Source organism: Leptodactylus fuscus, chromosome 4, assembly GCF_031893055.1.
Source record: "Leptodactylus fuscus isolate aLepFus1 chromosome 4, aLepFus1.hap2, whole genome shotgun sequence".
NCBI lineage: Eukaryota > Metazoa > Chordata > Amphibia > Anura > Leptodactylidae > Leptodactylus > Leptodactylus fuscus.
The window spans coordinates 41,502,804-41,527,628 of record NC_134268.1 but is presented as its reverse complement, the minus strand read 5'-3'; the positions used below and the strand labels follow the sequence as shown (position 1 = coordinate 41,527,628).

Genomic DNA, 24,825 nt, shown 5'->3' with positions numbered 1-24,825 from the left:
AAATGAACTAACAAAAATATTGATGACTTAAGGGGTCATAGGTCATCAATATCAGATTGGTGGGGGACCAGCACTGGGTACCATAACCGATCAGCTGAGCAAGAAGCAGACAGCTCTGTGTAGTGGCTGAACCAAACCACAACATCATAGCTCCCATTGAAGTGAAAAAGTGCTGATATATAGAGTTCCAGAAAACCCCTTTATAAAAACAAACTAATTTTACTTCCTAATTGGTCCCGTTTCTTGCATTTTTAGCTCTTGTTATACTTGAAGTGGTGACATATTGTCGGCTGTGAAGTTGGTGATGTAGCCATTTGCTGACAACAAATAACATGTGAGGGCGGGTTCACACCTGCGTCCGTGCCCGCTTTAGGCAATCCTGCCAGTCTCCATCTTCTGCCCCAAGATACTGGACAGGGGACAGTTACCCGGCAGTCAGTTTTCAAACCCATTCTCTTGAACGGGTTTGCAAAGTGACCGCCCATGAGCGTTTTGTGCCTCTCCGCGGTGAAACTGGTTTTTTTTTTTTTTTTTTAACCAGACACAAAGTCCTGCATGTTCGATTTTGTGTCCATTTAAAAAAAAAAAAAAAACTTTTCGCTGCGGACAGAAAAACACAGATGCAAGAACTAAAAACTGCAGGGACCAAGATGTCAGCACAAGAATGGAAGACCAGTTAAAGGTCAGAATCAATCCCCAGGTCTCGGTTAAAGGGGTGATTCAGGATTAGGAAACCTGGCTCCACTCTATCTTCTCAGGAAGTGACATCATGTCCGTTGCTCATGATGTCACTTCCTGGTCATGGCCATACTTTCAAGGCTGAAATGTAGATAAATCTTAGCAGCTTTATGTAATGTTTTGGGTGTTTTTATCTAATCTGTTGAAACAGTTCACAGCAACCAAGTATACTCTTCTAGAACAATTTCTATAGTATGGCAAATATCTAACTAGTTCTTTTTTTTGCATGGTATCTCTAGATCAGTTTTCATACAGAAATGTGGTTTTCTTCACATCAGGTTAAAGATGGCTTTGACAGTATCACTGCAGAACTAGCGGACCATAAAGAAGCGCTTTCTCACAGCCGCCTCAGAGAAAAGCAATCTGCGAGTTTAATTCAGGAGCTGACTACCATGGTAAAAGAACAGAAGACCAGAATAGCAGACATCACGAAAGCTAAGCAAGAGAGCATAAGTTCTCTAAAAGTAAGTCTTTATGTTAATATTATCTGTATTCCAACTTGTGGAGCAGGATGTGTCTTCCCCTTCAGAATATATCAGACGTGTCCTCTTCTGTAAGGCAGGAGATGCATAACAGCAGATCTCAGATGGATAGAGTATTTAGGTACAAGGGACTTACACTTTTACCATTCAAGCTTTATCTGGTGACCATACCAGTGTTAGATACTACATTAGGTGATGTCACGGCCAGTATGCCGCATGATGTCACTGTTTACTTGTCCATATTCACTGTATGTTCCAATCTACACCTCCTGTTCAGTGGCTGAGCACAGAACCTACCCAGATCCAGTTATGAAGCTGATTCATCATAGATATACTGCGCATGATTTATCTACACAGTCCAGTGACATTAATGTGACCACCTGTCAAAATCCAGAATAAGCACCTTTGGCAGAGCGGACCGCTACTAGACGTGCAGGAAGAGAGGGGATGTTGTGATGATGTTCACTGGGATGTTGAGCCATGCCGACTCCAGTGCCGTGGCCAGCTGTGCTAGGTTAAGCGGTTGAGCATCCATGGTGCGAACAACCTGGTCGAGGTGGTCCCACAGATTCTCGATTGGGTTCAAGTCCAGGGAATGGTAAACTCATCCTGGTGCTCCTCGAACCACGCACTTACACTGCGAGCTTTATGACACGTCGCATTGTCCTGCTGGTAGATGCCATCATCCTGAGGAAAAACAATTCGCATGTAGGGGTGAACATGGTCTGCAAGGATAGATGCATACTTGTGTAGATCCATCGTGCCTTCCACCATAATGAGTGCACTCAGATGGTTGATGACACGTGCTTTCTGCCACTGGTTATTTAACGTTGACGTCAAAAGTAGGCGGTGGTCACATTAATAAGATTGGACTGTGTATAATTGTACACTTGGAACATTAGTTACTGTGTTTATGCATTGGAGAGTTGACAACACTAATCTTACTTTTTACAATAGAGCAAAATACGCAACCTGGAAATGATAGCGGAAGAAGAAAAACGAAAAACTGTTCAGATCGAGCTACTGAAGCAAGAGAAATCCAAACTTATTTCACAGCTCACAGCCCAGGAGTCCCTGATCGATGGATTGAAAGCTGAAAGGAAAATCTGGGGACAGGAGCTAACTCAGCAAGGTGAAAACATTGACTCCCTGTGTTCACTGTGACAGAACTAAATAGAAACTGATCTGGGAATAAGCTTATGGCTGCAGGCCTGGCTTCACAGGCAAAGGATGATTTCTTTATTGACTTGCATGTCTTATGCACTAACAAACGTTTTTACTGTAAATTGTGCGCTGTTTGTCTTCAGCAGCCTGCGTGTATTACAATACATAGAAAGGTGCAGGAAGCCATTCCCTGCACCTTCTGACAATTCAGTCTTGAACCCGTCCTGGGAGATTCTGAATGATTGTCTAAGCTGAATTATCATCAAAACAAGGAAGATTAAGTGCCATTGACTTCCATTGTAAAACAATGTATGTCTGTACAGTGCTTTGGAGGAGGCTGCGCTTTCCTATCCTAATTCTTTATGCTGACATATACTGTTTTGTTTTTTTAGGAATAACTAATATTTTTTTAATTCTAGAATGGTAATGTGTCAATAGTTTAACCTTAAAGTACTTTTTTTTACTACAGTTTTTATCCCTGTGCAACAGTCCATGTTCTTTCTCTTGTTGCTTCTAGCCAGTTTCCAGGGGTGTGCGTTTCAATTTCTGATGTTTGCCTCTCTCCTATTGTAATACCATAACTTCTGCCACCTTTCTGCTCCATAGAAAATATGTGGGGGGGACTGTATCTCAGGATCGGTAGCACCTAAATCTGTCATTCTGATCCTCCAGTGTAGGCAGCTTTCATTCCTTACAACTGACTGTATCTCTGGATGTATAGCAGCTAGACCTGTGATCCTGGCACTGTTTTACAACTGAGAATCGGAGTCAGGTACCAGGGTCACAGTTCTAGAAAGTACAGATGCAGGTGCAATAATGCCAAAACTCAATAATAACATATAACTAAATTATTTGAAAGTTTAGTAACTGTTTAAGAAGGGATGTCCGTATTAATAGGACCCCAATCTATAGGCTCATTGAGCTATGGCAGGCACACCTCCTAAAAACTGTGATAAATTGATACTCAAAGTATATTTGATCATTTCCGTGAATACACTTCATATAAATAAACTATTTTTCTAGGTGTTGCATTGGCCCAGGACAGGGGAAGGCTCGAAGCAAAAATCGAAGTCCTTTCCACCGAGATTGAGACACTGAAAAAGCAAAATGAACGAGACAACGATACACTGAGAATCAAAAGTAAAATGGTGGACGATCAAACTGAAACCATCCGGAAACTGAAAGAAGTGAGTGTATTAATCTGTTTGAGTTCATGGACTGCACCAGACTAGACCCTATACTCTCTGCCATTGACACTTTATTGGGCGACCATTAATTTTATTTATGTGGCTTCTGTTGACCTCCATGAGTCCATCATTTAGTCCTACCAAAGTAGCTGAAAGACCAGTGAATTGCATGGTAATGAAGTAAGGCATGCGGAGATCTGCTTATTGATGCTGGGTCCACTGCCCCCGACAATTTGTTGGTTAAAGACATAACAAACATAGAAAAAATAAACAGTTTCTTGCTTAAAGGGGTGTTCCTGTCCTCCTCTCCTAGAGGCTGCTGACTCAGTTTGGGTATGGTTCAAGGGAGTGGGGGGACCTGTACTTTTACCTTTTAATTTACAATTCAGATCATTGACACTTTGGTCATCCCATCACACTGTTGGCCTGATGCCGTATTCTGAAGCACTTTAAATGGCTCGAGGGCTACTGGAGTCATCCATAGAAAATAATTAAAGGGTTTTTCTAGTTTAATTTAGCCGATTTAGCCCCCTATTGCCCTGAAAAGTCATGTATTGGATTTTTTGGACATTTATAACATATTTCCTAAAAAAAAAAGTTCTAGTGGTTGTCCTACTACTTCAGTGACTGATCTCAACCAGCTAAGCACAGCTGTAAGCAGATAACCACTGTCATTGGCGGGTGTAGGTTTTGTGACAGTGACTAAGCGTTATCTCCGGGACTAGGGTTATTAACCACTATTAGTGACCAAGTGTAACTAATCTAAACCAGCAAATGACAACTGAAGGCAGATTACTGCTGTTATTGGCTGGTTAGATCACTTATTCTTGGTGACTGAAAGTAAGTCAGTGCATGGAATTCATCATTCTTCTTACGCCGCTGGGTAAAATAGTAGCAAATCGGTGATGCTTCATCATGTATGAATTGTGCCCTCCACTGCCACGGGAGCCATTAAAGGGATCCTATCATTGGATATTCTTTTATCTGACTAACACGTAGGAATAGCCTTAAGAAAGCAACATTGATAGAAGAAAAAAGTAAGGGGGGCACTCACCCAAATGAAGATATTTCTTAAAATTTTCTTTCCTTTATTAGAACATGGTTAAAACAAATCAGGAGGAAAAATTGACATACAATGGCGTGGGCAACAGCCGTTTCGCGCCTAGCCCGGCGTTTTCTCAAGCCTAGTATGTGCTTGAGAAAGCGCCGGGCTAGGCGCAAAAACAGCTTAATCATGTTCAAATAAATCATGTTCTATTCCTACGTATTAGTCAGATAAAAGAATATCCAATGATAGGATCCCTTTAATGAAAGGGAAGAAAGTTTTAAGAAATATCTTCGATTGGGTGAGTGTTTCAGCACTGGGAACCGCCCCCAGAACTGCGAGAGAACTCACATGACATGGCTGTGCAGGATCCGTTCACTTCAGCAGGTCAACCTGGTCCATGAAACTGGTCCCAATTGTCCGATCCGTGAAATAATAGGGCAGTTATGATGAACCTTTTAGAGACCGAGTTGCCCAAACTGCAACCCGAAACCCACTGCTTTATCACAAAGTGCCAACATGGCAATTTAGCCTTAATACTGTGTGACTGGTCTGTGATAATATCACGTGTCTGCTATAAAACAGATACTGCCTGATAAAAATAGTGAACAGTACCATCTTTCCCACACAGTACAATCTGCTCCACCTTGGCCCATACACAGTACAATTTGCTCCACAGCTGGCTCCACACAGTACAATCTGCTCCACCTTGGCCCATACACAGTACAATTTTCTCCCCAGCGGGTTCCACACCGTACAATTTGTTCCACACTGTACAATCCGCTGCAAAGTAGCCACAGCCCAGCATAATCTGTTCCACAGATGGGTGCCCACAGAGAGTGCTCTGAGTTCCACCACTGGCACGTGTCCATAGGTTCTCCATCGCAGTAATAGGGCATACTCTATCTTTTCATGTGCACCACATGGTTGGTTGTCTTAATAGGCTATAAGGTAGATTATAACAATAAACATATAAACTTGAATGGCTTTATCTAAGTTGTTGCAGATATAGTTAGTAATTTTTTTTTTTTTGCCCAACCAATCCACATTGTAGCTAAATAGATCTATCGTTTTAACTTGGACATAGATTGGTACATTGCTCTCCCGTTTCTGTTATCAGGGATTGCAAGAAAGAGACGATCGCATAAGAAAATTACGTGCAGAAAATCTCGAGACGGAGAAGACGTTAAGAGAGCAAAACGGCGAAAGAGAGACGCAATTGCAGGAGCTGAAAGAGAAGCTGGAAAGGCAGACGGAGAGAAAGGAGGAAGTGAAGCTTCAGCTGGAAGAAAAGGAGGCCGAGCTGCTGGATGTGAAGAAAGCTTACAGGTGATTAGGTGGCCGCCGGAGCAGAGGTTTTACTAAATGGAGCTTGTGCTGTTTGATGTGGAATCCGGGCTCATTTCAGGCATTTGCTCTTTCTATTCATAGTGCAATGAATAAGAAGTGGCAGGATAAAGCAGAATTACTAAGCCAGCTTGAAACACAAGTCAGGCAGATGAAAGAGAATTTTGATGCCAAGGAAAAGAAGCTGATTGAAGAAAGGGACAAAAGCCTCCAAAACCACAAGTAAGTAGAAAGTTTAAAGCAAGTTGATAAAGATGCAGAGAAGCCCCCCTTTTATCTAAATGGTTAGTATCCATGTTTGATGTTTAATGACTGTCATGTATACACACAGCTCCTACTCCAGAGAGGGCTACGACAAAATGGTGATGCAGGATGTCAGAGACGGAATATCAAGTAGTTACTGTTTATTACACAATTTGGTCTTTGTCAAAAAAAAATCAAAATCAAAAAAAATCAAAAAAACGCTTTATTGGCACGTCCGAATAGGTATTTGGCATTGCCAAAGCTAGTAAAGTGGGTGGGTGGGGGGGGAGTTGGGTTGGGTGGGTGGTGGGTATGGGGGGGGGGGTTCGGTTATAACAGTCCATGGAGTCTCATCTTCCTCTTCGTTGGTGACTGCTATATGGGGAGGTGGGGGTGGGTGGGGCGGGTGTTTTGGGATAAATATAACAGTCCATGGAGTCTCATCTTCCTCTTGTTTGGTGACAGCTGGACACGTATTGGGCAGCGATCTCCACAGTGGCCTCTTCTTCTCCCAGTAGGATGTAGAGTTTCCTCTTCTCGTCTGCAGATATGAAGTCTGGGATGTGGGCAGAGAGTCTTTGGTAGTAGACGGCCCTCATAGCTGAGTATTTGGTGCAGTGTAGCAGGAAGTGGGTCTCGTCTTCTAGGGCCCCCTGGTCACAGTGCTGGCACAGTCTCTTCTCCCGTGGCTTGTACGTCTGTCTGTATCGCCCCGTCTCTATCTCTAGGTTGTGGGCGCTCAGTCTGTACCGGCTCAGGGTCTGTCTGTGCTTGGGGTGGCGTATTCTCTCCAGGTAGGTGGCCATGGTGTAGTCCCTTTGTAGGGATTGGTACACGGTGAGTTTCTTGGAGTTATTTATTTCGTTTCTCCATTCTTCAATGTACCGCTCTCTGTTTGCCTCTGTGGTCGCCTTTATTTCGGCCTTGGTTATCATCTGTTGGAGTTTTTGGTTTGGTGGTTGGCTGCTGTTTGGTTGTTGAATGTCTGGTTTGCTCAGGTGGCTTAGCCATGCTTGGTGGTGGTAGGAGTCAGGCTTGCTCCCCTGGATGTGTGCCTGGAAAGCTAGCGCCCTCTTCTGTATGGTGAGCCATAGGGGGAGTCTGCCTAGCTCTGCCCTGCAGGCTATGTTGGTGGTGTTGCGATGGACATGGAGCAGGTATTTGCAGAACTCCAGGTGGAAGTTCTCTGTTGGGCTGGAATCCCACCTTGACTGGTCTGGGTAGGTGGCTGGGCCCCAAACCTCACTGCCATAGAGAAGGATCGGGGAGATGACTGCGTCAAATATCTTCATCCAGACCCTCACCGGTGGTTTGAGGTGGTACAGTTGTCTTCTGATGGCGTAGAAGGTTCTGCAGGCTTTTGCTTTCAGGGTTTCTATTGCTGCTTTGAAGCTTCCTGATTGGCTGAGCTGCAGCCCCAGGTAGGTGTAGCTGTTGGTTTTCTCCAGTGTGGAGCCGTTCAGTGTGAATTGTGGGGTGGTGGCGGCTTTATTGTGGCCCTTCTTCTGGAATACCATGATTTTGGTCTTCTTCTGGTTGATGGGTAGGGCCCATGTGGTGCTGAATTTTTCCAGCACTGACAGGCTTTCTTGGAGGTCTTTCTCGGTGGGGGCCAGGAGTAGGAGGTCATCGGCGTATAGCAGGAACTTCACCTCTCGATTGTTCAGGGTGAGGCCTGGGGTTGGTGAGGCCTCCAGGGCTGTAGCCAGTTCATTGATATAGATGTTGAAGAGCGTTGGGCTCAGGCTACAGCCTTGTCTGACCCCTCGGGCCTGTTGGAAGTATGCTGTCCTTTTCCCATTCACCTTCACACTGCACTGGTTTCCGGTGTAGGAGCTCTTGATGACGTCGTACGTTCTTCCTCCTATTCCACTCTCTAGGAGTTTTAGAAGTAGGCCTGGGTGCCATACTGAATCAAACGCCTTCTTAAAGTCCACGAAGCAGGCGAATATCTTGCCTCTTCTGGTGTTGTGGACGTGCGTCTTGATGAGGCTGTGCAGGGTGTAGATATGGTCTGTGGTGCGGTGGTTTGGCATGAACCCTGCTTGGCTCTTGCTGAGGACCCCGTGTTGTGTGAGGAAGGTGAGGATTCTGTTATTGATGATGCTGTTGAACAGTTTCCCTAGCGTGCTGCTGACGCAGATCCCTCTGTAGTTGTTGGGGTCATATTGGTCCCCATTCTTGTAGATGGGGGTTATGAGCCCTTTGTTCCAGTCTTCGGGGAAGTGTCCAGCATTGAGCACGAGGGTGAATAGCTTTGCCAGTGCCGCGTGTATTGCTGGAGAGCTGTATTTGATCATCTCTGGTAGGATGCCGTCAGGGCCACTGGCCTTTTTGCCTTTCAGCACGGCAATTCTTTCCTGTATATCTTTTATGGTGATTGGCGAGTCCAGAGGGTTCTGGAAGTCTTTGATGACTTTCTCCATGTCCCTCAGTTTGGTGATTATCTGTTGCTGTTCTGGAGTTAGTTCTTCTTCTGGGATGTTTTTGTAGAGACCTCTGAAGTAGTTGAGCCAGATATTGCCATTTTGGATGTGGAGAGAGTTTTTCTTGGGCTTTGTGCCCATGTGGTGCCAGGTCTCCCAGAATGAGCTGTCCTGGAGGGAGTCCTCTAGTTGCTCAATTTTGTGGGAGAGGTATCTCTGTTTCTTCTCTCTGAGGGTGCCCTTGTATTGCTTGCATAGATTGCTGTAGGCTTCCCTCACCTCCTTGTTGTTGGGGTCCCTGTGTTTTTGGTTGGAGGCTGTCTCTTAACTTTTTTCTTCAGTACCATTTCCTATTGACTAGTACCATGTATAATCATCAGGGGCCTGGGGTTTACATGCACTCAATTTACCTTTACTGATTTGTATGTACACAGGGTTGTGATGGAGAAGCTTCATTCCGTGGATGACGCATTTCGGCAACAATTAGAGTCCATTCTGGCTGCTCACCAGGCGGAGCTTGTTAAAGTGGCAAGTGAGAAGCAAAAGGAAATAGATGCAGCCCATGAGAAAGTAAGTATCTGTACATTTTTGCACGGTATGGATTATTCCTGCCCACTCTACAAATACAATAGAATGTCAATGTGGGGCTGGTTTATTTTATTTTTTCCGCTTATTGCTGCTTTGCCTCCAGAGTGAGGGCTGAGCTTCATCTGTTGTGTAAACATACTAGGATAGGTCTTTAAATATCTGGCCCCGGACCTAATTTCTGTCACTTACAACCAAGCATTGAGGGATGCCATGTACATCATCACAATTCACCGAATCAGTCACATAAGATAATCCTTTACTAGTCCCACCATGGGGAAATTCAGTGTGTTATAGCAGTATGGATAATACAATAATAATAAAAAATACAAGCTCCACGGTAGAGGCATTACAATGAAAGTAGGTACAGATAAAAGATGAAGGTAAAGAAAAAAGTAGGAGGGATATCGCAACTTGTGGATCTTTCAGTTCTCTGTATGGAGTGATCTATGCTTAGCTCGGTGTTGGTTGTACAGCCTAGCAACAGTGGGGAGGAAAGACTTCCGATAGCGCTCCGTCTCACACTTGGGGTGAAGCAGTCGGTCACTGACAGTACTGCCCAGTGCTATCACAGTCTCATACATGGGATGGGAATTATTCCCCAGCATGGAGCTCACCACGGACAGTATCATCACCATGCTCATGGTGTTCCTTGTTGCCTGGGTGTGAGCACTGGACGTTAGATCCAAGGCTGGATGTCTCAAGACGTATCCTAGCATGTTTACACAACAGGGGCCAAATGAAGCACAAAATGGCCATTTCCCGGACGCCTCATTGCTCCTTCCTTCTGAAGCTGTTGTTTTTATGGTAAACGAATAAAGCCTGACATTTTGAAGGATCCTTGGCGAGTGCCTTTCCAGTACCTGCTTCACTCTGGTGAGGAGTAATAACCCCCACACAGCCATCTCTTTTCCTTTTAGATAAGATGTCTTTGGCTTGCCTTTATCCTCAGACATCGTTTCTAGGTTTCATAGAAAAATAAGCATTGATCTATAGGGCGCTACCTTCCATAAGATGGCGCTAGAGTGAGTTTTCCTTAGGGGGGCACTGTGGCACCAGAAAAAATATCATGGATAACACTGCACACATTTGTTCTGCTTTCTAACCTCCACTTTTATTACCTTCCAATGATTTTTTTGGAGCAGCGACAATGTGATTTTATTGGCACTGAATTAGAATAGTTTGCTGTAGAGTTAGTTGGGGGTAATGGGTTAATTATTGACTTGTACGGCTTGTTGTAGACATACTCCAGTGAGTATCAGATATTCTTCATTTCCAGACGGTGGGAATAATATTTGTCGGGGTCTGTGTTGATGTTACAGGCTCCAGCAGTTAAAAAGTCCAAAAACAGTTGACGCTGGGTTCACACCTGCGTTCATGTCTCCGTTCTATGGTTTCCGTCTTCTGCATGGCAGAAGACGGAAACCATAGACCGGGTGCGGCGGTGAGCGTTTTAGGCTCTCCGCCGCAAAACCGGATTTTTTTTATCCGGACACAGAGTACTGCATGTCTGACTCTGTGTCCGGATTATAAAACCCGGTTTCGCAGCGGAGAGCGCAAAACGCTCACGGCCGGACAGCTTTCTCACCCATTCAAATGAATGGGTGAGAAAGTCTCCTGCAGGCTTCCGTCTCCTGCATCTGTTTTATGCAGGAAACGGAAACCTGCAATAAGGAAAGATGAGCGCAGATGTGAACGAGCCCTGATTCTTATAAAGGCACAGCGGGATCCAAGTCAAACCGACGCTTGTAAAATTGACAGCAAAATTTGGCAACTAAACAAAAGTTACCTCACCTATGTGCTTAACCATACACAGGAAAGGACATGCCATCTCAAATCTCTGACACTTAGGCCCAATGCACACGACTGAGTGTGCTCCGAGTTTGCATTCATACCTTTGGGGCTTCCGGATCGATTATGTTCTGATAATACGGAGCAGAATGGGACCCGCTCTACAATCGCTCATCGGTGTTATCAGAACGGGATGGATCCAGACACCCCAAAAGACGTGAAGGCATAACGGTATACACTCAGATGTTACCCAACTGCATTCCGCTGCCAACGTGGCCCAAACTCGGAAGCACACTCGGTCGTGTGTATGGGGCCTTAGTGAGCATTCCAGTCTTGTATATATCCCCATGTAAGGAGCCCGGCAGCTACACCTGGGGTCAGTACTGGTTAGGGGAAGAGCTGTACTGGAAATGGGAAGAAATGGCACTTGCCACTACCAACCTACATATCATTCCATAAAAATCCAGTCCGTACAATACCTTAAAGAAACAGTATCTCAGCAACTATGCCAAGGCAAAACATCTTTCTAGATCTTTCCCTCACCCAGCTGAGCATTGGGAGTTATGCACCCGCTCCAGTACTTTGCCTTATTACAATTTCACATTAAAAAAAAACAAAAAATACAATAAAAAAAAATTAATGTATATACTTGAGTATATGCCGACCCGAATATAAGCTGAGGCCCCTAATTTTACCACAAAAAACTGGGAAAACTTAATGACTCGAGTATAAGCCGAGGGGGGAAATCAACCATTGCAGAAAAAGTCTGCTCATGTGCATTACAGTTTAGTAACTCCATGGGGATCATAGTAATAGCAGTTAACCCCATCAGGTCCCTCACATTAACCCCCTGTGTGCCTCACATAAGAGTTACTGATATGTGAGAGACATGGAGGTAATAATTAGGTATCTTCATAATTAAGGTCCTTCATTAGTACCCCCATGTGTCTCGCATATTAGTAACCCTTATATGGGGCACACAGGGGATAATATGAGGGACATGATGGGGTTAACTGCTATTAATGTGAGGCACATGGAGTTACTGAAACTAAATTAATAACCCCAAATGCCTGACCGTAATAGGCAGAGTAACTAAAGGAAGGGACCTGTGTGTGTCACGTTACTGTCGCTTCCTCTCCTCCATACAACAGACATCTTCCATAAGACACAATGAATCCTGGCCACTGACTTACACTGGGTTTACACCAGCGTTTGGGTCTCCATATCAGGTTTCCGTCTTCTGCTGGCAGAAGACGGGAACCTGTCAGACAGTGCCCAGCCTTGAGCGCCGGTGAGCGTTTTATGCTCTCTGCGGTGAGTGTCTGATTAAAAAAAATGGTTTTGCTGCGGAGAGCTTAAAATACTCACCGGCGCTCACGGCCGGACACTTTTCAAACCCATTCAAATGAGTGGGTTTGAAACATTGCCTGCAGGTTTCCATCTCCTGTCCAGTTTCATGCAGGAAACGGAAACCTGCAGAACGGAGACCCCGGGCGCAGATGTGAACGAGCCCTTATCTGCAGATGTTACATTCTAGTGGCTACAGGACCTTTGAAGACATCACAGTCACATGACCTACATGACAAGCCAATCACAGATCAGTAGCACTAAAGGACCCCCCCTTCGTTTAATTTATACAGGCCCTTGCAGTCCTGTGCTGCCTGACTCGAGTATAAGCCGAGGGGGGCTTTTTCAGCATAAAAACTATCCTGAAAAAGTCGGCTTATACTCGAGTCTCCTATTGTTGGTCCCACCGTTCAGCTTCCTTCTGATAGCTGTCATGCAGGCAATTCTTAGCAGGTGGTTATGGCGGTAAGACTTCCTGCAGAGCCGAAGGCTATGGTTATGCCACAGCATGTAGTCGTGGAAAATAAGATTGTAGCGTCATGCTATAATGATGGTGAATATGGTGATTTCGCAACCCAGCAGTCAGTGGAGCTCAGTCCCTGCTGTATGACCACATTGACTAACATTGGGTGCAACTGGCAGCCAAACATTCGCCATTTTACATGGATATTCCCATCTCTGTATTTATAGTTATCTCTATAGGATGTGCCATAAATGCCACCTCTGACTTTCTCTCCTTTCACTTATATGGCAGCTACAAAATAATCCAGCAGGCAGGACTAGTGAATGGAAAGTGGTGTGCGTGCATGACCGTCTCCAATTCACTTGTTGCCATAGATGGGGCCCTGGGGTTTTGGGGTTTTGGGGTTTTTTTTTGTTGTTTTTTTATTTATTTAGATTGTGAGCCCCATATAGGGATCACAATGTACATTTTTTTCTTTAATGTATCAGTATGTCTTTGTAGAATGGGAGGAAATCCACGCAAACACACGGAGAACATATAAACTCCTTGCAGATGTTGTTCCTGGCGGGATCCGAACTCCGGACACCAGCGTTGCAAGGCTGCAGTGCTACCCACTGAGCCCCGATGTGCCCTGTTCTTGAAATAAATGTGGACTGCTAAAAGTTTCCATGCAATCCTGCCCAACTTTCAGGCATAAAGTCTTATACGTAGGGGCAACACAGTGGCTCAGTCTTGCAGCGCTGGAGTCCTGGGTTCAAATCCTGCCAGGAACAATATCTGCAAGGAGTTTGTATGTTCTCCCATTCTACAAAGACATACTGATAGGGAAAAAAATGGACATTGTGATCCCTATATGGGGCTCACAATCTACATTAAAAAAAAAAAAAAAAGTCTTATGTGTATTCTAACTGACAGGGCAGATCTGGTTTCAATAACTATTTTGTTAGCACGGATGAAGACATCTTTCCTTCCATGAAAGTTAATGAGAAGGAGTGAAACAATCTGTCTAAGCAGCCTTGGTAGCATTTACATATTGATTTAATGCAGCCAAGAAATATCATCATTTTCACGTTGCGTTTCTTAATTGCAACTCTGCCCTCCCGCTGTGAGCGAACCTTCCTGGTGCTTCAAAGGAAAGCCTTTCAAGTCAGATAGCAAAATGAAGTGTAAATTGTTTGGGTGTAAATTCATCCTCGCCAATTACATTTTATATGGTTAAAAAAGGCAAATTGTTATCGCTGTCAACTTCAGAAGTTTCTAAACTTTCTATAATTACGAGGATCAGATGTAAGTAATGCGGATGCAAGCAAGGTGATACAATGCCAAGTACCAGAGTCCGAGCCATTAAAGGGGTTCTCCAACTCTTATTTCAGGGTAAGTAAGTCTTCAATAAGAGGGACTGATGCTCGGAACATTGGAAGGGGCTGCATCACTTATACGAGCGCTGTGAACTTTTCACTGTTTACGTAAGACGCTGTCTGTTTCTTATTGGCTGTGCAATGTAGAGTTGAATGGGCAAGACTGAAATTAATATTGCGGGGCCGCTATGAGAGAGACAGCATGTGATATACAGAATGCAGCATTTGTTAGCAGGAGAAGCGGATCAGGTTAGTACTGTAATGTTAACGCACACTGCACGCAGTTCATTTGACATGTTAGGTGGTCTCCAAATCCATTTACACTGTAGGACCCAACCCCTCCACTGCTGACTGCTCCAAAAAAAACATTGGTAGTATATTGTGGAGATAATACCATATATTCTAGCGGAGTCGCCACCACCCTTCTAATTTACTTCTCTGCAGTGACATAGTGATATCACAGAACAGGGATTTTATAAAGCATTGTTGGCACATTATAAAAAAAAAAAAAGAAGACCCGTTTACTTTTATTGCACAAGGCTGTAATGACATCACACAGCTACTATGAAACATACAAGCACCGGGGGTCCCACGTGTCGGCCCCCCTTTCCCACTGATTGCCCGTTGATGACTTATTCTTAGCATAATTCATCAATAAAAATTAACTGATGAGGGATATTTCACAATGGTTGGTGAAATGCAAGTTTTCTTAAAGAGGTTGTCCCATAACAAGGATCCTATCTATACTGCTTGTTAATGTGGATTTAAGACTTTTCCTAAATACACTGCTTCAGCAAAACTGCTTTGTTTGTCCACTATCTTAATTTATTCACTTCATTGTTGACACTGCGTTTCTATGGCCCTTGGGATTATCTGCTCAAATGTCAAGTGAATAGCTGCCTGCTCTCAGGGGGAGGGAGGAGGGGCTAAGTGCACGGGAGCGAGCCTGTGTCTGTAGCTGTTCCTGTGTCTACACCACACGTGACCTAGCTTCCTGCTCTCAGATAAAGGAGGGGGGAAATGAGTGCTGCTTTCTTATATAAAACAGTCTAAATCCTAGTGGGCTAAAGGACCTGGTCCCTCTGCTCACTAGGATTTAGCTTTCTTATATAGATCAGACTAAAAGCTAGTGGGCAGAAGGACCTGGTCCCTTAGCCCACTAGGATTTAGCCGACTCTATATAGAACAAGCTAAATCCAAGTGTTATAGGACCTTTAATGACATCACAGGCCCTTCAGACGTCCCATAGGATCACGCTATGTGGTGGGCGGAGCTGCACACTAATTTGGGGGCGGAGCTAAACTGGAGGTAGTCAGACAGTATGGCTTTGCATATGAAACCCCGCCCACCAAATGACGTTGAAAACCAGGAAGATAGAAGTCTTTGCAGCAGTGAAGACTGGTGAGCAAGGGACATGGGAATCCCCTTTAAGGTACACTGTATACTAAAGGGCCTTGAAACTGCAGGTAATAAAGTGAGATCCAGCTCTGACTTGATGCTGCTCAGCAATTGGCTGAAGTTTGACCTCAGAGACTTCCTGCTCCACCCACCCCCTGCACTCACTAGTAATAGTGACAGTTCTCTGCTTCCTTTTAGCAGAATCCTCCTGCATATGGATTAGAAAGGAAGCACAGAGCTGTAAGTAATACCAATGATACGGTATATGTACCCTACATACAATAGCTAAGGTGCTGCGTTTTCTAGCTTTTTGACTGGGTGTGCCAATATTCCAGCCCCAGTGATTCTGTTTTACCCCTATGCAAAACTAAAAGTAATCCAATCCTGCCAATATTGCCCAACGGGCAACCACAGGAAACAGATCTTGGTTGGAAACGCCAGTTTGCTTCTTAATTATGGCTGAAATCTCCTTTCTGTGTTTTCCAGCATAATAAAATATACCGTAGTTGTCTTCACTGTCCTGCCCAAAAAAAAGAGTTATTCTTTTACCGATCTGCTCCGCCTTCAGCTAGTGGCCAAGTACAGGGGGTGTGGCTTAACCAAGAGGCAGGGCTTAATAATCTTTTTATCTGACTCCAGACAGTACATAGCAGGGAGGGCTCTCCTCAAGTCTGTTGTCTTACAGCCTGGCACTGGACAGTCAGGAGATTGAGCGGACATAGTTTAGTTCCTTGGACACACAGATTTCTTTATATAAGTCTTGTATATTTTATATATGTTTTGTACAAATTCTCTGCTTAGTGTTCTTTTAAGGATAAATCTCAACTGAGAATATGTTACGCTTGAAAGAATCCAATTTAAAAAAAAAAACGTAAAACGTATAGCCTAGTGGCTAGGTTTTTTTGACCCTATAACCTGAATAGGGACCTTTCTCCACTGCCATCAATTCCAGTACTTAGGATCTGTTGATAGGCGTCGCTCCACTGATTCCAGCACAGTTGGAATTTTCTCTCTAGCCCCCACCATTCCTGAGGAACAAGCTCCAGTAGTTTTGGTGCCTGATGTGCTATGTAAGCTCTGTAATGTCAGAAGAGCAGTGTCAGGCTGGGCGGCGTGACTCAGAGATCCAATCAGAGACAGCCAGTGTTAGAGCTCAGAGTCACACCCCTTGTCCGCTACTGCGTGACACCGCCCTCTTGATAGTGCAGAGTCTAAGTAGCATATCGGGCACCAAAACTAACAGCATTGATTGCTCAAGAATGGTGGGGGCTAGAGAAAAATTCTAACCATGCCAGAATCAGTGGAGCAGCAACTTTTACATGATGATAGAAATTGTACTTGTTGGAGGTGGTGAAAGGTCATCTTTACGTGAAAGGAACAAACTCCTAGCATTGTTCAGATGGAAGGGGTCTATCCGCTTCTCTCAGATTATTTAGCGGAGAAGAAAATGATGACAGAACTCCCTACTGCCATCTAGTGCCTTGTTTTGCCAAGAAGATATTATATGCTGTCTTAAAGAGATTACCTGATTTCACTGTAAAACTGGTCACAGGCAAGGGAGGGGGTACGAAAATGAACCAAGCAGTACTTACCCCTCTGATTCTCCAGTGCTCCATCTCTGGTGATGTCATGTCATGGGCACTGGTCTCTTCATTACATCACGACTGCAGTGGTCACATGTCAATGTGATGTTCAACAAACAAAACAATGGTGGTGAGCAAGGACTACTTAGGCAGGAGCACCTCGGGCTTTAGAGGTAAGTACTGCCTAGCTTGTTTTTTTTCCAGCTCCTTGCAGAGGCTTCCAAGGAATTTCACAAACCCCTTAAAGTCAGTGCTTGGGCCATCCTCATGTTTTTCCTACTTTACTATTGTAGGTTTACCAAGTAGAAGAAGAAATGCGCCAGCTACTCCAAGAAACTGCAAACAGTAAGAAAGCCATGGAAGAGAAGATCAAGCGGCTCACCAGTGCGTTATGTGACATTCAGCAAGGTTTTTAGTGGAGCCCTGCGCTCAATCTAGTATTACATCTGTTCATAGGTGTGTTGGTATCTTAGGTGGCCTACAACTCATTGAAGAGTTCTCCTTTAACTAGAGCCATTGTTGTCATTCTAAATTATAACTAGTTTATTAAAAATGTTCCTTATGTGTTTTTAGATGGGGAATTATTTCGTACTAACCCTATATGTACTGAAAGAATGTGTTTTCTACAGGTGACATAACTTGCACAGGGGCAAAATCCATGTTTTAATATTAACAAAATGTAAGACAAATTACTCAGGAAGTATCAGTCTTCCTTCATCTTCGATGTATGGAAGCACCAGGTACAGAATCTGCAGGGTCAGCTTTTTTTCTGCATTCCACCAATCAGCAGTGTATCCCTTATCTCAGTGGTTCACAAACCTTCTGAAACTAGGACCCACTTTTGGACAAGATTTTCGCCAGGAACCCCCCCCCCCCCCCCCTTCTGCCGTACTCAGTCTCATAAGAAAAATAAATGTCCCTACCTGTATTCTGCTTCTTATGTTTTTATTCTTTTTTTTATTCTATTCTGCAATACCAGCAAAATTTGTTCCACCCCCCCACCCCCTTTCCCGATGTATCTCACAGTTTTCTGTCCTGTGGCCCCCACACAATTTATATATAACATTCCTCACACAATATAATGCTCCACAGTGGCCTCACACAATATAATGCTCCACAGTGACCTTACACAGTATAATGCTCCAGAGTGGCCTCACGCAATATAATGCTCCACAGTGACCTCACACAGTATAATGCTCCAGAGTGGCCTCACGCAATATAATGCTCCACAGTGACCTCACACAGTATAATGCTCCACAGTGACCTCACACAGTATATAATGCTCCACAGTGACCTCACACAGTATAATGCTGCACAGTGACCTCATAGGGTATAATGCTCTACAGTAGCCTCACACGGTATAATGCTCCACAGTGACCTCACACGGTGTAATGCTCCACAGTGACCTCACACAGTATAATGCTCCACAGTGACCTCACACGGTGTAATGCTCCACAGTGACCCCACACGGTGTAATGCTCCACAGTGGCCTCACACAATATAATGCTCCACAGTGGCCTCACACAGTATAATGCTCCACAGTGACCTCACACAGTACATAATGCTCCACAGTGACCTCACAGGGTATAATGCTCCACAGTGACCTCACAGGGTATAATGCTCCACAGTAGCCTCACACGGTATAATGCTCCACAGTGGCCTCACACAGTATAATGCTCCACAGTGGCCTCACACGGTGTAATGCTATACAGTGACCTCACACGTGTAATTCTCCACTGTGACCTCACACAGTATAATGCTCCACAGTGACCTCATGCAGTATAATGCTCCACAGTGACCTCATGCAGTATAATGCTCCACAGTGACCTCTCACAGTATAATGCTCCACTGTGACCTCACACGGTGTAATGCTCCACAGTGACCTCACACAGTATATAATGCTCCACAGTGACCTCACACAGTATAATGCTCCACAGTGACCTCACACGGTGTATAATGTTCCACAGTGACCTCACACAGTATAATGCTCCACTGTGACCTCACGCAGTATAATACTCCACAGTGACCTCACACAGTATATAATGCTCCACAGTGAACTCACACGGTATATAATGCTCCACAGTGACCTCACACGGTATATAATGCTCCACAGTGACCTCACACAGTATAATGCTCCACAGTGACTTCACACAGTATATAATGCTCCACAGTGACCTCACACAGTATAATGCTCCACAGTGACCTCACAGGGTATAATGCTCCACAGTAGCTTCACACGGTATAATGCTCCACAGTGGCCTCACACGGTATAATGCTCCACAGTGACCTCACACGGTATAATGCTCCACAGTGACCTCACACGGTATAATGCTCCACAGTCACCTCACAGGGTATAATGCTCCACAGTGACCTCACACGGTATAATGCTCCACAGTGGCCTCACACGATATAATGCTCCACAGTGACCTCACACAGTATAATGCTCCACAGTGACCTCACACGGTGTAATGCTCCACAGTGACCTCACACGGTATAATGCTCCACAGTGACCTCACACGGTATAATGCTCCACAGTCACCTCACAGGGTATAATGCTCCACAGTGACCTCACACGGTATAATGCTCCACAGTGGCCTCACACGATATAATGCTCCACAGTGACCTCACACGGTATAATGCTCCACAGAGCCCTCACACAGTATAATGCTCCACAGTGACCTCACACGGTATAATGCTCCACAGTGGCCTCACACAATATAATGCTCCACAGTGACCTCACACGGTATAATGCTCCACAGTGACCTCACACGGTGTAATGCTCCACAGTGACCTCACACGGTATAATGCTCCACAGTGACCTCACACGGTATAATGCTCCACAGTCACCTCACAGGGTATAATGCTCCACAGTGACCTCACACGGTATAATGCTCCACAGTGGCCTCACACGATATAATGCTCCACAGTGACCTCACACGGTATAATGCTCCACAGAGCCCTCACACAGTATAATGCTCCACAGTGACCTCACACGGTATAATGCTCCACAGTGGCCTCACACAATATAATGCTCCACAGTGACCTCACACGGTATAATGCTCCACAGTGACCTCACACAGTGTAATGCTCCACAGAGCCCTCACACAGTATAATGCTCCACAGTGACCTCACACGGTATAATGCTCCACAGTGACCTCACACGGTATAATGCTCCACAGTGACCTCACACGGTATAATGCTCCACAGTGACCTCACACGGTATAATGCTCCACAGTGACCTCACACGGTATAATGCTCCACAGTCACCTCACACGGTATAATGCTCCACAATTATTTCAAACCGTATAATGTCTCGGGCTGTTTCATTAGTAGAGATGGAATTAGTTTTGATCAATATTATGTACCATGTAGTTGACACCCCCTTCCCCCCCAGGGTTCGTTTTGGAGAATACTTCTACTCTTCTCAGACCCCAGAGTGTAATAAGTGGAGGCCCAGGGAAGGTGAGGGAAAATAACAAACATCCACTGGGCGTCTGGTTGTGTCCTGCTGGCACCTCGTGTCATTCAGGCCTCTTGTGTCATCACAGGGGTCACGTGAGGCGCGTTGTTGCCATGACGCACCAGCCCAGTGATATGGCATCAGTGCGCCCCATGTGACCACTGACCCCGGGGGCATGTGATGTCACAAGAGGCATCGCTAGATGACCGATAAGTCTTCTTGCAACGCAACATAAGCATAAGTCCTTTAAAGTTGAATATGGCTTACAAGGTTAAAGGAGCTTTAAAACATTTTATCAGACAAGTTCTTTAAATCTGATGAATTTTAAATACAAATGTCAATGGAGGAGATTTAAGTAAAATGTGTTAGAATTCTGGTGTAAAATGTGCCAATATGCATTGCTCCATATTTGTTAAGTGTCAAAATTTTGCCCCTTTTTCTGGCATAAATTAAGCCAAGTAATAGTCTATTACTGTGTATCACCTAGTATCAGAAAAAGAAGGTATTGGAGCTCACCGTGAATGGTAATCAGTCCTGGGCGGGGTGCACGATAGGTTTGTGGACCAACAAACGAAGGTATGGGATCAAGACAAAGAGAAATCGGCATCACTCCGCGGACGTGAATAAAAAAAGTCCTTTATTCCATCTGATATAAACTTACAAAGACATCAAAAACGAAGAAAAAAAAGAATGACAAACATTTAAAAAACTCCAACGCGTTTCGGGACGCACAGTCCCTTAGTCATGACATCCATGACTAAGGGACTGTGCGTCCCGAAACGCGTTGGCGTTTTTTAAATGTTTGTCATTCTTTTTTTTCTTCGTTTTTGATGTCTTTGTAAGTTTATATCAGATGGAATAAAGGACTTTTTTTATTCACGTCCGCGGAGTGATGCTGATTTCTCTTTGTCTTGATCCCTCACCTAGTATCAACCTGTGAGATAAATCTGTTACATTTTAAGACTGTCTAGTCTAAATTTTGTACAGCATCAGTAAATGTGTCCCACTAGGTCACAAATATGTCACAGCTCTGTCCCATTGAAGTGAATGGGCTGAGCTGCAATACCAAACACAACCACTATACAATATAAGGTGCTGTTCATAGTGAGTAGTGGAGAGGCTGCAGTGCTCACCCAAATCGCTGATCGCTAGAGGTCCCAGGCAGTGTTGTAACTAAAGTTTTGTGAGCCTCCATGCAATACTTTGTCCGGGGCCCCCCTACTTTATCCCTAATTCTTGATAATGAAGGTTATGGGAGCTAAATAGTTTAACCCAACTTAGTGTGGTTAGGGGAATCTGTGGGTCTCCTTGGCTTATGGGCCAGATTGAAGCTGCAATCTTAATACTGATGCCAATGCTTATGGGCCCCCTAAGGCTCCTGGGCCCCGTTGCAACTGCACCTGCTCAAGTTACGCCCTCGTTCCCAGGTGTCTGATCCTTGCCGATTCTTAATAAATAACGTATACCCAGAATAGGTCATCAATTAAGCCTGGAAAACCCTTTAGGTTGGGCCCCCACATTGCAAAATTGTTGCGTTTTACATTACTGGCTCATTCCATCCGCACATTGCAGAGCAAAATCAGCTGTGGAAAATCGTAGCATGTCAATTATATCTACGGAAACGCTGGCAGTTTCTATATAGGTGTAAAAGGTACAAAAGTCTACAGAGGACATCTTCAGACTTACAGTGAAAATCGCTGCGTTTTTTGGCTGCAGCTCGCTACGTGGGGCCTTAGCCTTGAGGTGGTATTAGTCTGTAATAGAACATCTGCTCATATTAGACGTTGTCACAATGTATCTGCTTCAGATGTTACAGAGCATCATTAGAGGCGTTTATGTGCAACTCAAGTGTAGTATAAAGTGACATGACTTCTTTAAGATCTCATATGTTACAGCCACAAGAACTCTGTGTAGGACATCTGAGGTCCACTTGTCAAAGAAGGAAGGTGAGGTGAGAAGTGTTGATGCAGCTGAATTACTTCGGTAAATGTCTCCAGACACGAATGGGAACAGCATATGTCACTCTGAACTCAAGGTGTTACATTACTAGCGAGCAGTTCTTAACAGACAGGAGATGTGAGCTTGAAGGAGCTGAGGAATGTCTATGACCTCTCCATCTGCCCCAGCGCTGTACAACATGATTCCGGTGCTTCTTTAGGAAGCGATACATGTGGGTTGATGTAATCAGTCCTCTCCTGTCCTGTCCACGGACTGGGCTCCACAGTGGTATGAAATTCTGTGCAGGTCGCTTCATGGCAAGCTACGGGTCGGATCACCAGGTCTGAGAAGCCCAATGACCTACATCATCTGATAGACACTCTGCATTTTTATCTGTGTTTTCTTATTCCAAATTCATTCAGCCATTACTAAACATATAAGCCCTTTTAGTGCTGATGCAAATTAGGTTATACTAGTCAAGTGGGCGGTAACACAGAGAGCTAGACTTCAGATGAGGAACAACACATGACAAATTACACCATGGTATTATTTATTTAACAAATATTAGACCAAAATGCATTGTGAGAAAAACTGCTTCCATAGGAATTAAGAGGGTAAGTGGCTGTCAACTGCCTTTGGATTTATTGATCATCAGGAAGTGTGACCAGACCACCTCTACAAGAGCAGAAGTTTTGCCAGTTTGCTGGTCTGGAGCATTCAGCTGAGTTTTAATATAATGCCAAGGAGGAAAGAAGTAACTATTGCAGGCCATCAATCTGAGAAGGAGTTATAAAGCCATTCTAAAACTATTTAACATCCATCATTCAACACGTTGGAAACATTCACATTCAAAACTGTTGACAAACTTCCCAGTAGTGGATATCCCAGAAAATTCACCTCAATGTCAGACTGTGCAATACTCAGAGAAATTCCAAAAAATGTAACAGCTACATTTAAGACTCTAAAGACCTTAGCAAGTTAAAGAGAGTCTGTCAGCAGGAAAATCTGTATCACACTAATGAAAGTACCTTTCCAAAGATGCCTTTCCTATTCTACATTACAGCTCCATTTTCAAAAAAAGTTAGTGTTTTATTTTTATGCAGCTGGAGGGTCTTGGGGGTTTCTTCTTCAGCCAAGGCTTCACTCTCCACTCTACATAATCACTCCTAACTGCTCTTCAACTCCTCCCAAATGCTTGAGCGACTTCTCCCACTTTATAACACTTTGTCTACAGTTCGGGGCAGTTATCTAGAGCAGAGAGTGAAACCCCAGCAGGAGAAGAAACCCCTCTAAAGCCCCTTTTACCTATCTTGCATAGGAATAAAATGCCATTTTTTCTTTTCTAAAATGGAGTTGCAATGTAGAAGAAGAAAGACATCTTTGGAAAGTTTGATACCAATTTTTCTGCATGTAAACTTGCATTCAAATTCATGAGAGTACAGTCAGACAAAAACTGAACAATTATGGATTGTCAGGAAGGGTTTCCGGAAGGGGGCTTCTTTCTAAAAATTACATGTCAGCAAGGTTTAAGTTTGCAAAGCTGCATCTGAGCAAATCACAAGACTTCTGAAACTATGTTGTTTGGACAGATGACCAAAATCAACATATCTGGACATATTTGGTGAAAACCCAACCTATCATATGAACACAAATACCTCACAAATGATTGGGCTTGTTTTGCTGCCACCAGACCTGAGCACCCTGCAGTCATTGGGGCACATTTATTAAGCTACTTATTTTGCTTACTTCTATAGTGACAGTGACCTTTTTTTTTCTTTTTTTTTTTTTGGGGGGGGGGGGATTGCACCTTTTTGTGGTCTTTTTCTGCCTTGTGCTTCATTTATAATGCATTTGCACTGTATTTTCCAGATATTATGTTACCCTCTGCATTTTTGTTGGTGAAAGAGGGAAATCTTAAATGGAGATCCTATTCATTCTGTATTTATCATTTGTGCCTTGATGTAATCCAGTACATGGGCAGCATAAAAAAGCCCTTCAGGTCAATACAGCATTAAACAAGAGGCAAACTGCACATATCTTATAAAGGCTCATCTAGTCTAACACGTGTGCACATCAATGACCTGAAGAAGTATTGTAAAGAAGAATGGACCAAAATTCCTCTAAATCAGGGGTTGGCAACCCCCGGCATGCATGCCAAGAATAGCATCGGCCTCAAGGGTTACACTGAGACAGAAGAGCCAGCCGTGCCAAAGTGCAGGGAAGATGAGTAACATAATTTTTTTATGCATGCAGGACTTCATTTCGTTACA

At 44.2% G+C, this 24,825-nt stretch overlaps 1 protein-coding gene across 1 annotated transcript in view; it reads left to right on the top strand.

The window, feature by feature from the left end:
* Positions 1-18,010, top strand: part of LRRCC1 (leucine rich repeat and coiled-coil centrosomal protein 1) — a 54,432-nt gene extending 36,422 nt beyond the window's left edge. The window contains exons 14-20 of the mRNA XM_075270362.1: positions 1,017-1,202; positions 2,178-2,352; positions 3,408-3,571; positions 5,737-5,945; positions 6,048-6,185; positions 9,067-9,202; positions 17,451-18,010. Of these exons, the coding sequence (XP_075126463.1) occupies positions 1,017-1,202; positions 2,178-2,352; positions 3,408-3,571; positions 5,737-5,945; positions 6,048-6,185; positions 9,067-9,202; positions 17,451-17,573 (1,131 nt within the window). The 3' untranslated portion in view covers positions 17,574-18,010. The remainder of the gene's footprint in view (positions 1-1,016; positions 1,203-2,177; positions 2,353-3,407; positions 3,572-5,736; positions 5,946-6,047; positions 6,186-9,066; positions 9,203-17,450) is intronic.
* Positions 18,011-24,825: the final 6,815 nt, after the last annotated feature.